Source organism: Maniola hyperantus, chromosome 12 (assembly GCF_902806685.2).
Source record: "Maniola hyperantus chromosome 12, iAphHyp1.2, whole genome shotgun sequence".
NCBI classification, from domain to species: Eukaryota; Metazoa; Arthropoda; class Insecta; order Lepidoptera; family Nymphalidae; genus Maniola; species Maniola hyperantus.
This window is the reverse complement of record NC_048547.1, coordinates 10,547,652-10,562,657: the sequence shown is the minus strand read 5'-3', so window position 1 is coordinate 10,562,657 and position 15,006 is coordinate 10,547,652. Positions and strand designations below refer to the sequence as shown.

At 38.9% G+C, this 15,006-nt stretch overlaps 1 protein-coding gene across 1 annotated transcript in view; it reads left to right on the top strand.

Moving 5' to 3' along the window:
- kuz (zinc-dependent metalloprotease kuz) overlaps positions 1-15,006 on the top strand; it is a 68,934-nt gene that overhangs the window by 47,696 nt on the left and 6,232 nt on the right. The window contains exons 5-14 of the mRNA XM_034974184.2: positions 6,537-6,705; positions 7,925-8,090; positions 8,826-8,993; positions 9,899-10,070; positions 10,706-10,917; positions 11,318-11,552; positions 11,941-12,058; positions 12,244-12,413; positions 13,258-13,520; positions 14,397-14,629. Of these exons, the coding sequence (XP_034830075.1) occupies positions 6,537-6,705; positions 7,925-8,090; positions 8,826-8,993; positions 9,899-10,070; positions 10,706-10,917; positions 11,318-11,552; positions 11,941-12,058; positions 12,244-12,413; positions 13,258-13,520; positions 14,397-14,629 (1,906 nt within the window). The remainder of the gene's footprint in view (positions 1-6,536; positions 6,706-7,924; positions 8,091-8,825; positions 8,994-9,898; positions 10,071-10,705; positions 10,918-11,317; positions 11,553-11,940; positions 12,059-12,243; positions 12,414-13,257; positions 13,521-14,396; positions 14,630-15,006) is intronic.

Here is a 15,006-nt window from a genome sequence, read left to right as displayed (position 1 = left end):
TTGTGTATTACGTTGAAATAATTTTATGTCAGTTACTATGCGATGCAACTGATATAGGCGAGAAGTATTTCGCCATAAACAAAGAATAATCCTCAAACCACAACAATTTTTGCTCAACGTACCTGGAATCTGGGTGTAATACCTTATTTCCTGCGAGTACCTATTCCGCATACTTATGTATTTCAGGATAAGTTTCGAGTCTCAAGTAATGCTTTGAAAAATTGCACGTTTGTAAGAATTCTAACAGAAACTCAAGTGTTGTTGTTGTTGTTTGTTTTTTTTTAAAAGTCGCGTTGAACTTCTGGCATACAGTGTTTGGAATGGCTGATGCCATGATGGCATGATGTGATTTCTAATACACAAAGAAAGTACTCCAAAGAAAATATAAAAAATAGACTTTATACTTTGACGTAAGATTTTTTACACCTTTATTAGCTGTTATGTCCCAAAGCCACCATGATCCACACAAACACCCAAACAAACGTTCCTCCCAGTGTTGGAAGGATAAGGAACGACTAGCACACACTGGCTCTTAGGCTAACAGTGAAACTGCAGAATGTTTTAGAATATAGGAAATCCAAAAATTCCATATATAAGAAACACAAAAATTAATCAAACGTATAAACCACATTTTTGGATTGATTTATTTAATTGCATTGTGATTTTTGTAACCTTAAAAAATTTTTACAAAAAAAATAAAAACCGACTTCGTTACACAAACACTAAAAATTGAAAAATAATTTAATTTATTACCGAATATATTATGTATACAAGAGTTAATATAGTTCCATAATAATACTTTTTGGTGCCGGTGCCAATTAGCTTTAGCTGCGCGAATCGTCTAGACTTCATATTTTTATGGGACTCCACCATGGCACCTCATTGGCACCGACCCCAAAAAATATTATTATGGAACTATATTAACTCTTGTATACATAATATATTCGGTAATAAATTAAATTATTTTTCAATTTTTAGTGTTTGTGTAACGAAGTCGGTTTTTATTTTTTTTGTAAAAAATTTTTATTTCACAATTTTTAGTGGCCCCATGGAATTATGCTATGACTGGTTAAAAGTCTACTGTTTACTAAGCTATTACACTGATCGCGAGCAATTTACTCTTATCCGTTGAGGAGTTCCAGTATCTATCTTCGAAGATGTTCATCAGATCTTCACCAAATTGAAATGGGACCAACTTTGAAGTATACCCTTTCAAACAAAAGAAGAATTTTCAAAATCAGTCTAGGCGTTTTCGAGTAATCGGGGAACATACATAAAAAATAAAAAAAAATAAAAAATAAAAAAAAGATTCCGACGAATTGAGAACCTCCTCCTTTTTTGAAGTCGGTTAAAAAAGCTATATAAAAACAAGAATAAACGATAATAAAGAAATCTTTGGAACAGTTAGTTGTAATAATAAAAAATTCAAATCCAGCTCAATGAATAAATCGTGCTAAAAGGTTATGCTTTTATTATAACCGTATTTCTCTATTACAAACGAGCGAAGCCGCAGAATGGTCCTGAAACAACAAGGCGTAGGGAGATTTATAATTAAAAACCGCTGAATAGGCGTAGTATTTTTTTAGCACATGTAGTGTTAGAGCGGCCACACACGGGCAATTTGAAGCAGTCCAGTCATGACTGACTGCTTCACCTGCGACTGCATAGCTAACTGTAATCTTTAATACATTGTCACACAAGAGAACGCTTGAGCCTTGAGCAGTCGCAACCGCGGGCGAGCTGTCGAGTAGCTACAATATATACATTATACACTGACTGCACTCGGCTTCGAGAGCTATCGACTGCTCTGGCGCAGTTAAAGTTGCCAGACGTCCGGATGCCGGATATATTTGGCGTTTTATGGTCGTGTCCTTACAAGTATTTGTGTCCGGCCTTGAATCGCTTGCAAAACGAGCAAAGCTATAACGAATATGCAGATCCACGGCTAAGCTAAAAACATATTAGGTATGTCTAGCTTTAAAAACTGACTTTAAGAAGGTATGTCCTGCTTTTAGGACTTACCTAATTTCCGGCTTTTGTATTTTAGGACCTGACAAACACAGCGCAACTATCCCCCTCCTAGTAGGTAAAATTGAATTTTCAACTGCTCGATCGGTCCGTATGGTTGATGTTCAACTATCAACTGCTCGTGTTGCCCGTGTATGGCGGCTCTTAGTGTACATTGGCGCTGCGCATCCGGCGAGATGCATTTTAACGAAGCTCACATACGCGACCGTCAGATAACAGGAAATTACCGGCAGCGGGGGCATCTCCCAGCGTAGCTGTCCCCATTCAAATACCACGGTAAAGGACTATGAGGGCATCATTAGTGCTCTTATGCGATTTTTAATTTACAATAGAATTATGGCTGAGTTTGCTCTTTCAGTGGCCCCCACCTTCCTTTGCAACGCGGCGTTAGGGATGTTCGAACGACGTTTATTCAAGTTTTACTTGAATTTATAAAATTATGTTTAATTGAATTAATAAATGTGAATAATCATGTTCATTGATAAATTATTGTATTGTTGCCATGTTTTGTCAGGTAGGTTTGGTGACAGCTAGCTGTGTACGAAACTTGTAAAGTACTCGTCTTTTTTTATTTACCTTGGCTTCTTCTATCAGTTATCACAAGAGACAGACAATATGTCTAAAACGACGATAGCAACTGCTATCATATCGTTTTGATAAAAATGATAAACTGAAATGATATGTTTTTGTCGAGTTTAGTCATACACTAGTATTACAACATGTTTGTTGGCGTAAACGTGGCGTTACGTTAGTACACTATGATTTTCCTTGTTTGTCTTCCATAACAAATATGTACCTACCTAAATAGATAGTCAAATATATGAGAGTTTCGAGTTTAGTCATAAATTGTTGTTCGGGGATTTCAACAATTTTGATTGACTCATGGGCTCGTCAAAAATGAAATTCACCTCTTGTTCCGTTAAATATTCGCCGGCTCAGTCAAAAGTTGGTGGCGCATATGTTTGATATTTGCGAACGGGCGCGGCGTGGAAACTCTAACAACTTCCCTCATTTGCAGTCGTCCATAGCCCCCGGCTTTTGCTTTTGTGTGTTTGTTTGCTCTCTTTAAATATTTTTTGCGCTGCGGGAAAACAAAGGACCTTGCAATGGCAAAAACCTATTGATAACCTCTTACGCATTCTGCGTTTTCTTTTCAAAGTTTACATTTGAAAATATAAAATAAGCTCGATCGCTCTATTAATTAATTTAGTCAAAAATGCTTTTGTCATCACTCATAATAATAAGCATTTGTATTAGTTTTTCTTAATTGATCGATGTTGGTATGTTACCTGCTAACAGGCCTAACAGCTTATCTGAAAAATAAGAGGCATACAGCTATAAGCGGTTTTTATACAAACCAATACACTGATTTGACGACCGTGGTTAAAACTGTTAATGCCAAGTGTTCACTAGCAATAAAACGAAGCTAACTCTGGAAAGTCACTTACACCCCACTTGCACTGTGTAAATAGTAAAACACGCGCAAGAAATTGCAGAAATTACATTTCAATGAAAGAACTTGCAGAAATTGACATGACAGCGACAGAAATGCGAAACCTCTGCGAGAGAGCTTACCAGGTGACACTTGACCGTAGAAAACCACGACATCTGTCGCGACATCTTATTGTTTCATCTGTCACGTGTCACATACTTAGACTTTCACCGTTTGACGACACCGCCGGTGCACGACAGTTATGGAACTTGTAACAAAACTTCGAGGCTTCGACGTCACTGGCAGACGTCAAATGTAGTCGGGTAGCCCTAAAGTCCCTAAAGCCCTATTTTCTTTGATTTTATGTCACCGTAGCCTAATATTAATTTGACATAATATCGTCGATTCAGGATCAAACCGAGAGTTCCCTCACTCTAGTTCACTCTGCCGTCGCTTTCCTAGGAAATTAGAGCTTATTGATTCGTGAAAAGGTTATTTTAGAGTATTATTTATTATACCTACAGATATTATTAATATTACAAGCGTGTAGTTTTGTAATTTTACATTTTACCGTTACATAGAGCACAAAGGCTTAATACAGGTATAAATAAAGCAGGGGCATGTATTCCCTAACGTAGCTTTTTATTACCATCTCTCATTAACTCCGACACAGCTGTACCGCATTCGAGATTATTTATCTACCCTCCTCTCTATCCTTCATTCAATTTGACCTTTGCTTGCTTTTAATATAATTAATTGCTTTCCGTGCTATCTCAGTAAATAAATCCTTTTAAACTGAGATGAGGAATGTGAGATGGAATTAATTTGTTAGTAAATTGCACGTTTTAAGATCTTCATCCACGTTTCTGACCGTCGTAAAACATGGGTAATCAGTAAAACAGAATTAACATCTATGATTAAAAAGAGAAATTGACATTGAAATTGAACAACGTAGAGCTCAAAATACTGGGTCTAGAAACTTTATATTTTGTATAATATTATAAAGGTTATTTATAAGAACCTCCACTAAGAAAGGATTAACTGAGCGAAGCCGGAGCGGGTTAACTAGGTAATGAATAATTTAATACATAAACTAGAAACTTCTTCTCGCGGCAAAATGTTAAGACTTTTCTCTAAAATCAGGGTTTTGTCAGGTATATTTAATTTAACATCTGGTAACCCTATCCTAGATCTATCGTAAAACTGATTGATTTATGCAGGCTTCGTTCTATTACAGAACTTCCGTTAGACTATAAATAGATGTCGTTTCTTTGTAATAAGTTCTTTTGTTGGAACTTTGCAAAGTCTTTAGAGAAAATCTCTAATGGAAATGTTCTTAGTGTGTGATAAAATGATAAAAGCATTTCTTTATCTAAATACGTCTTTCTTTAGCTCAAAAAATGTATTTAGCCGCTTTCAAAGTACAAGTAGGTACTACAAAATAACATTTACTTTAATCCAGGCTTTAAATAAATATTCCACTAATGACCTACGATTAGCAAATAACAATTTTGTAACTTATTTTTCGCTAAGCATACTAAAAGCTTGCAAAAGTTAACGATGGTCTGGAAGCAAGTATTCATCGTAAAATCTTCTTGTCTATCATTTTATAGAGATTGCTGTTGCTTCGTTAGTGCTATTGTTTAATCCACAATGCAATAATCAGAACATGAACAATGGATAGCTTTTACCAACACCAAAGATGAACAAAAAATGATTTAAATGCTTCTCCAAGCCTCCCCTTGGCCTGCACCGTCGCGACGGCGGTTGTGGAGCGGTTGTCGATCACATAAAGGCCTCAACAAACACAAAGCGCAATGGTAACTGCATGGTGTACAACGTGGCACTAAACACGCGCTTGTCAGACAGACCCTTGTATGAAATCAATTTATTTCATGTAGGACAACTAGTATCTCTTGTTACGTCTACGTCTATGACTCTACTGCACCGGTTTGGAAATCGGAATGAAGATTCTACTGAAAGTGATTGAGTTTTTACATCTCCCCAGCGTTGATAGAATTCGAGTGTCGAAACAATAACAACAGAGTAAAATGGAGTAAAAGGTCCTTAATTAAAGGCGAAAATTCAGTACCACTGATTTTAATTTCGCAAGGTGTCCGCTTGGATCACTGGCTATATCATGTGTTCTTTTTTATTATCACCTCTTTAAAAAGCACTTAAACTTATTAGAACTATCAAAGCTGTTTGGCAACTCAGTTCCAAGCTTTCTTATCATTTAAATAATCATTTACATTGTAATAGAATTTTTCAATAAGTTTACGTATTACAACTTCAGGGCCGTGTTGGATACGATTCCGTCACGCGTTATATATGTCCAATCCTTAGATATCCAAGTCCAAGTTTCCCTTTGGCAGATACTGCCGCGACGGCGACGCGGCTGCCGATCGCTTAGTTTTATTTTTCCTTTCCCGAGCAGCGCTAACTTGAACTGCAAACTTGGATTTGACATGAATAATTTACAACATTCTCTTGCATTATGCGAAATATTACAACCTGGGCAGATCGATTGCAGTGAAATACGGGCGTATTGATTCTGTTACCCGGTATTTGCAAATATTTTACCAACACACAGCCCTTTCAATACAATTCAAATTTAAAACTGGGGACGATTGAGTTGGTATTTTATTCGTATGTAATTTTTTTTGCCTCGGCTAGGGCCAAATAAACTTTGTTTTGGTGTCGGCGTGTTAGACATAATGTTAGACTTTTCTATGAAGCAAAATGGTGCAGTGGGCAGGGGTATTATCAGCTTTCGTCGTCAAAATCCCATTGTCAGTGTAAAAATCTACCTAGGTACACTGGGACAGCTTGTTAGACCAAGAATTGCAGAGTCTAATATTTTTACTATCATTTTTAAATTTAAAAACCTTATTAATAGGTAAATAAAAGTCTAATTGCAAAAACAACAAGTCTTAGCACAACCGCCGACCGCCGCCGAATAGAAATCTATGCTCAAACACACATGAACCTAAACTTTACTTTCGTAGTAACGAACGTGTTTAAATCAAGACATGATAATAATGATGTGTGGCTAATTCTAGTATTTTGATTTCAGGTCACGTCGGAGGGTGCGGTGTCACAGACGAGGTTGTACAATGGATGGAGCGCATACAGAATTCGGGCGTGGACGACGACCCTCCCGTATCTGCCACTCCCACGCACACGTACCAGTCACCGGCGCCGAACCCTCAGCATCCTAACAGCTTGAGGGATGATTCGTCCAGGTAGACTTTTGTCCCTCTATTGATCTCTAGCCGAAGGGTGTGGACTTACAGACGAGGTGGTACAATGGATGGAGCGCACACAGAACTCTGGTATGGACGACATCGCTACGCATACTTGCACATTCGTTATGGAACGCCAGCCTTGAATATAGTAGAATATCTATTTGTACGTGCCGAATTTCTTCGTAGCGTTAAGGAGTGTTCTTTTTAAAAGGTGTAAAGATTTTGAACATAGTGCGGGATATAATAGGACTCTTTATTTACTAAAAAACCCGGTCAAGTGTGACTCGGACTCGCATAGGAAGGGTTCCGTAATATTGTACAAGAAATAACTTATTTTTAATTTTTTTGTGATGTAACCACAAATTCACGGTTTTCGTATTTTTCCCTTTACTTTTGGTATAAAGATATTGCCACTTGGCAAATTTCACGATTTTAGGTCAACGATAGGTTTTTTACTCCCTTGTCGGGTCTTGACAGATACGACAGACAGATAACGAAGTGATGATCCTTTAAGGGTTCCTTTTATTCTCTATAGATACGGAACCATAAAAAAATGCACGGTTTAATTCTAGTGAATTCTTTAATCAAAACTAATAATGGATTTGATCTGGTTTGATCGTTACTAATTGATTGCTAGATTGAATTGCAGTTTTTAGATTTTATTAACAAAACACCAATGCTGTGCTCGTAATAAAACCTCTTACGAATCTCTACAGTTTAAAATAATAATTTATCTTGCTTGTATGGGAAATTGTTATCATGTTTTTTAAATAACGGTTTACTGTGAAAAATCCCAGTAATAAAATTTTACTGTTATATAAATTTTAATAAAAAATAAAATGCGCGTGACTTGTGGAAAATATACATTTTATAACTCGAATTAAAGGTTAACCTATAGTTAAAGGAAACTATTGTGGTTCTTCGAATGTAATAATTGCGCTAATTAAGTAGGCATAACAAAGTAGATAATTGAGTACTGATAAGGAAAAACATTGGATAATTTCTTATATTTAGGTGACTCACCGGCTACACGGTCTACATTTAAATAAAAATTACACAAGGAAAACTCTACCTTTAATAGGCAACGATATTATATACTAGTGACCAACTAAAAAGTTATTAACTAGAATATATACTATACTATAGTTAGTCTTTCTTAATTTTTTTTGTTAAATTAAAATCTTAACAAAACATTTAAATCGATCTCTATGTACAGGAATTGGGACTTCCATCATTACAACAAATATTCGCGCGCCGCGAACACGGGCGAACATTCGCGCGCTCGGCGAGCGGCGTCAGACGAAAAGATTAGAAATATGTGTTCACTCTACATACAGACTGATCCGCTAATATGGCGGCACATTAGGGAAGGTTTTCCTGACGTAAGTATTACATTTTTTATATATTATAGTAATATTAAAAACTTCTGCTATTGATTTAAAAAAAAATTTTTGCAAATCGGTCCAGAAGCCTCGAAAAAATTGGTGTTCATTTAAAAAACGGGCCTGAATTTAGATTGTTACTACTTGATTCACCCTGGCTTGCCCAGGTACACTTACTGGAATTTGAAAAATCCCTTCTAAGTGTACATGTTACCAAGAAAACCTACAACCAAAATTTCCAGATTCTAGATCCTGTGATTTAAGCTTTGTACCTACTAGCCAACCTGCCCCGGCTTCGCTTAGATGAAATTTCTAGAAAGCCTTTCTTAGTGAGGGTCTGTGTTATGAAGAAAACCTACATCCAGAATCTCCATATTATTCTTCTAGACCCTTGGTTTAAGCTATACAATGTACATTGATTAATGTTTCTTCTTTTATGTATATGTATGTACCTACCTTAGTTTTGGTCCTGGGAGTCAGCTGGTGTTGCCTGTTAAGCAGATATGTTCTAAAGGCCGATGTTCATCGGTCTTTAGAATGACATTTCGGCTTTGTAGAGCGTTGTCTCTGTCACTCATACCTATAAGAGGTTTTGTCAATCTCTTATTTTCTGCCGCGTACTGTATGTACTTGTAAAATCTCAATTTTTAGACCCAGCTTTTTGTGCTGAACGCGTGTACATAAAATTACACAGACGAGTGTATATAAATATACATGAAAAATTTATTGTTTTAGCACCGAGATCCGCACAAAAGAAGCGAAGTGGACGCCAAAACCCGCGAAGAGATCCTCTCGCTGATATCGCACCACGTGACCGCAGTCAACTACATCTACCGGTACACGAAGTTCGACGGCCGCAAGAAGGAGCACCGGAACATACAGTTTGAAGTTCAAAGGATAAAGGTACGTATTGAGTAACATTTGAACCAAATTGCAGACGTCAAGACATTCGCTAGGAAATATAGTTTGGCTGATCCTGCTGTACATAATGGCACCGATTCCTTTGTCTTTCTGTAAACTAAATTTAGAGTATCTCCATCCTTTTCTTTTTAACAATGCTAAAAAAGGAACGGAACATGACTTTCACATTTTAAAACTCTAAATTTTAGTGCACAATACAAATTTAACCAGTAGGTTCGCGACTGCGGGCTAAAATCACGGGTTTTAACATCTAAAAATAAAGTTTAAACAGTCAAACTGTGTCTGTCTGTCCTTTTCAAATTACATTAGTAAGAAGAGCATGCGAATACTCTAAATTCTTAGGTTGTACTCAGAATCAGTACCAATTTCTGTACAAAACTAAAATGACAATTCTAAAATATGTGTTGCTATCCCTTTCAAATTGCTCACTGGGGAAAACCAGGGTGAGGTTTTTAAAGTTAATTGTACCTTTTAGGGCTGATTTTAGAATCACCAAATGATATTTAACTCTGGAATATATTTGACGTTTTTACACTATTTGTATGGGAGATCTGTCACAATGTAAACTTTATTCGTTGGTTAAGTTTAATTGACGACTAGAACATCAGTGCTTATTCAATTCAAGATCACTTGCTGAAGGAAAAAATTGTGAGAAAACCATGCCTAAGAGTTCTCCATAATGTTAAAAAGGTGTGGTACTACTTGGTACCACCTCGGTAAAAGATGGCGGCCTCAAAACAACTGATCTGTTTGGTGGCTGTTTTCTGGAAGTGACGTATGAACGTTACTATCTTTCAAAAAAGGTCTAAATTACTATCGAACAAGTTTTCAAATCGGCGCCTATAAATTTTTTACTTTAAATAATAATGCCTATTTTTTGTATTCAGATTGACGACGACTCACTGTGCACCCCACATGTATTCGGGAGCGAAACGAACCAGTTCTGCTTGGAAAACATCGACGTGTCCAATTTCCTTAATCTCCACTCACTCGGCAACCACGAGGACTTCTGCCTTGCCTATGTGTTCACATACAGAGACTTCACTGGTGGCACTCTGGGTATGACACTTTTACTTGGCGTTTCGGTTATAAAAACAAACTTATGATGATAATTTTACTATTCTATGTACAGCTTAATTTGAATTGCATAAGAACGATATTTTATTTTCTTCTATAGCTAAGCTAATTTGTGGCTCGCTCTTTAGTGACCCTTCTTCAATAGGCAAGTCGCGTACGGGGATACAAATAATTGTGAACTATTAAACATCTCTGTAGGTACAAAGTACAAACAGCGCGAGAGCAATTTGTGTGAAAATGGAAAAATTAAATAACTAGAAGCAATGACTCTAAAACGCATGCTATAATATAAAACATTCAAACACCGCAAAAACCTGCAACTTATAATTTTATTTTAAAATTTAATTCGTGTATCAAACCTCGTTCTTCTTTACTTTTACCACAAAGTAAATACTCACCGTATGTTTTTAATACTCGATATTATAAGTCCCGCAAATTGCTATTGCTTTTGAACCATGTCTCATTAACATCGAAATGATGTCATTTTGACGTAATTTGACGTATATTTAAGTAAAAATATACCATCTGCTCGAAACTTCAGTCTGGTGCTGACGTCACTAAAATAGCGGCCACGCGCATTAGCAATTTGCGGGACTTATAAGAATCCACTATTTCAGGGCTAGCATGGGTGGCAAGCGCCAGTGGCGCCTCCGGTGGTATCTGCGAAAAGTACAAGACATACACTGAGACAACTGGCGGCATGTACCAGAGCACCAAACGCTCGCTCAACACTGGCATCATCACCTTCGTCAATTACAACAGCAGAGTGCCGCCCAAAGTGAGCCAACTCACGCTGGCACACGAGATCGGACATAACTTTGGCTCTCCGGTAAGTTAAATAAACACATAGAAATATAACGAATGTAGAGGACTAGTATCATGTACTAGAATGTGAAAACACTGATACAAATTACCTTTGGCTATTTCTGCAATCAACGGACCACTTCGCCACCTAAACTTCACTTCTGTTTGGGTCCGAAGTCAGGTTTCATAAAAGTGTAGCCGTTCGCTAGTGGAGGGGGAAGTTAACGGTGGCTTGTTTTTCTCAGTTTACTTCCCGGCTGCTCTATACTATAGAAGTTCCGCTTCATTGTAGCTGTCATTCTACCGCAATCGAGCAGCAGGTTTACGCACTTAACGCTATGCATTTTTACAACCAACACTAAAATATGCACAAGCGCGTGGTTTGGTGTGTAATCAATATTAATATTACTTCATTCTTCTCGTAGCACGATTACCCGTCGGAATGTCGTCCGGGAGGTCAAGAGGGCAACTATATAATGTTCGCGTCCGCAACATCGGGTGACCGTCCCAACAACAGTCGCTTCTCCACTTGCTCCGTGGGCAACATCAGCGCGGTACTGGACGCGGTGCGAGATGGCCGGAAACGGGACTGCCTCAAAGAGAACGCCGGTGCCTTCTGTGGGAACAAGATCGTTGAGGACGGCGAAGAGTGTGACTGTGGTAAGTTAAGAAGACTTTTAAATCTTCTCTTAGCACTATTACCAATCGGGACGTCATCCAGGAGGCTGAGAAGATTACTATATCTTGCGTCTGCAACATCGGACACAACAACATATTATAACAAGAGTGATTAAGCATCTTCAAGGCAAACGCACTCCATCTTAGGCTGCATAATCACGATTCTATAAATAAATACTACTGCTCGTCTATAAATTAAAAAAAAAAAAATTTTACTCAAAAATTTCAAAAAATATGTAATTTGAAACCGCATTAATAGTTTAAAATACATATTTAAGTGTAAATGATTGATTTTATCTTAATTTTTCCATTGCATCTAAAACCAAAGCCCTCTCAATATATTTTTATTAAGTAAAATTTGAAATGGCAGGTTACAACGACAAGGAATGTAACGATCGTTGCTGCTACCCGAGACAGCTGAGCAACTACGATGTAGAGAGAAACAGCTCAGCGAAAGGATGCCAAAGGAGAGCACATACGCAATGCAGGTACCTACTAAATAACTATAGATATGAGTATCTCTACTGTCTAGAAATTTAATACATTACAGATTAGTATACAGTAGCGTGCACAAGATTTTTGACCAGGTGCAAAGTAGAATGAGTAGAAATTGTTGGGTATTTTGTTCAAGTGTCACTGTTACAGGAATTGCATTTGATGATTCTTCTTTCAGTCCGTCGCAAGGTCCGTGCTGCAGCGCCAATACGTGCGAGTTCGTGTCGGCATTGACCAACCAGACGTGCCGAGAGGCAACAGAGTGCAGCCACGCCTCATTCTGCTCCGGCCGCTCCGCCGAGTGCCCCTCCCCGCGAGCCATGAACGACCGCACCAAGTGCAATAATGGTGAGATGCTGATATTTTCCTGTGCTGCTGGCTGTGGTAAAGCTGTGGTAGCCTAGTGGTTAGGACTTAGGACGTCCGCCTTCCAATCGGAGGTCGGGGGTTCGATCCCGGGCACGCACCTCTAACTTTTCGGAGTTATGTGCGTTTTTAAGTAATTAAAATATCACTTGCTTTAACGGTGAAGGAAAACATCGTGAGGAAACCTGCATGCCTGAGAGTTCTCCATAATGTTCTCAAAGGTGTGTGAAGTCTGCCAATCCGCACATGGCCAGCGTGGTAGACTATGGCCAAAACCCTTCTCACTCTGAGAGGAGACCCGTGCTCTGTAGTGAGCCGGCGATGGGTTGATCATGATTATGATGATGATGCTGATATTTTTGTATTAATCAATTAGCTTATTTGTGACCACTGCTGGCTATGCCTTCTCGAGAGCACACCACCATACACGGTCCTCCGCCTTCCTCCTCCACCCACTTCCCGCTACCGCCTTAAAATCGTCAGTTCAAAGGACTAGAGCTCGTCTCACACTGCGCTTGCTATCCGCATGTGTATATATTTGTATGCCCGTAACTTTGCACTAATGTCATGTAAATTTTTGGATGATATAATCGTAAAATTTCCTACAAAGGCCCGGATTTTACCAGCTAAGACCATGTAGATGACAATTTTTTCAGTTTGCAAGGGTTTTGATTTAACATTCTCATCCTAAAGAAGCCTATCTCTACAAGTTAGTTTTGGAAATCTGATGCCTCTGATAAATATATCAGTACCCTTATTATAAATGCGAATGTCTTTACTTTAAGCCTCTCTTTACAGATAACTAATCTGCATATTTCAATTCCAGGCACACAGCTATGCATCAAAGGCGAATGCAGTGGTTCCATTTGTCTCGCGTGGAATATGAAAGAGTGCTTCCTATCCTCGTCACCCACTAAGATAGGCGACGGAGTCACGGCGGTTGTGAACCGAAGAGCACTGTGCCAATTGGCCTGCCAGACAGGGCCCGACCCTAAGTCGTGTAGGAGTACTGCGGAGTTCGCTCACCAAGTGGGCCTGCCAGCTGGTGGCATCAGTTTGAGACCTGGATCCCCTTGTGATAACTTCCAGGTAATCATTGAAATCTGACTTTAAATTTGTTTAACTTTAAATTCAATTAGATCGCATCTTTCTCGCCTGCTTTTGAGGGTGCTGAGTTCAAGTCTATGTTCATAGGGGAGATTTTTCAGTTCCCTAGGCAACTTAGTGGCTCGCCTCTGCACCCTTTCCAACAATTCTACATCCTTAATTAAATATGGATTCCAGACCTGAAATTAATCCAGTAATGGTCTAATATAAGTCTTATAGACTTTTAAAAAGGATTTTTTTTGGTGATGTTGAAGAATGCTTTTCTCATTAGGTACAGGATTGAGTTGGGCTTATTCATGTTTAGAATTATATCCTTGCCATCACTAAAGTGGGATGGCTGTCAACTTGAGAACATTGTCTCAGTTGTCCTGTCAGACAGATCCCGACTCGTGAGTCATGTTGGATAACAGCAGAATTTGCACATCAAGAGGGCCGGCCAGCTGGAGGCATCAGCTTGAGACCTGGATTCCGTTGTGATAACTTCCAAGTAATTACTGTAATATTGCTTTGAAATGTTCTTTCTGTCTCGCGTCGGATAAGTGTTCATAATAAATGAGGATGGGTGATGGGGTGATAGCTGTGGTCAACCGAAGAGCATTGTAGACTGTGGCAAACCCATGGCTACTAGTAAGACGTCGGCCTAATCGAGGGGTCCGCGGTTCGATCTCGGGCACGAATTTCTAAGTTTTGGGCGGTATGCGTTTCTTTATAAACCTGTATACTTAAGAGTTCTTCATAATGTTATTAAAGATGTATGAAGTTTGCCAATCCGCACTTGACCAGTGTGGCACTGCCAGGAGACCCATGCTCAGTAGTGAGACGGCGATGGGTTGGTAATGTGGTGACAATAATTTTCAGGGCTACTGCGACGTGTTCCTGAAATGCCGCGCAGTGGACGCCGAGGGTCCACTGGTGAGGCTGAAGAATCTGCTGCTGAACCGCGCGACGTTGCAGACGGTGCAGGCGTGGGTCACAGAGCAGTGGTGGGCCGTGTTGCTCGGTGGAGTGGCCCTCATTGTGTGTATGGGCGCCTTTGTCAAGTGCTGCGCTGTTCACACGCCTTCCTCCAATCCGAAGAGACCGCCTGCAAGGTAAGGCTTTTATGGAGATACATATAGTTTTTTCTACAGTTTTCAAAATTTCATTGGGCAATGGTTTGTAAAAGTTTGTAAGGTGATTTTGTTTATTCGATGATTAGACAAGACCTTTATTGTCCTGATGGCGATGCACGATGTGATAAAGTGACGACGTTGACTAGGATAGAAGCAGATTAACTTGGAAGGGGTATGCCAGTTCAGTTCATACCCTTATCGATTTCTGCCGGAACGCTATCGCTTGCTATATTGTGTCACGTTCCTCAAACCGAAGCGACCGCCGCCGGCGAAAAAAAGCTTTTATGGGGGTGCACATATACGTGTTTTTCTGCAGTTTTTTAGTATAGTATCAATTTGAAAACGGTTTGAAAAAA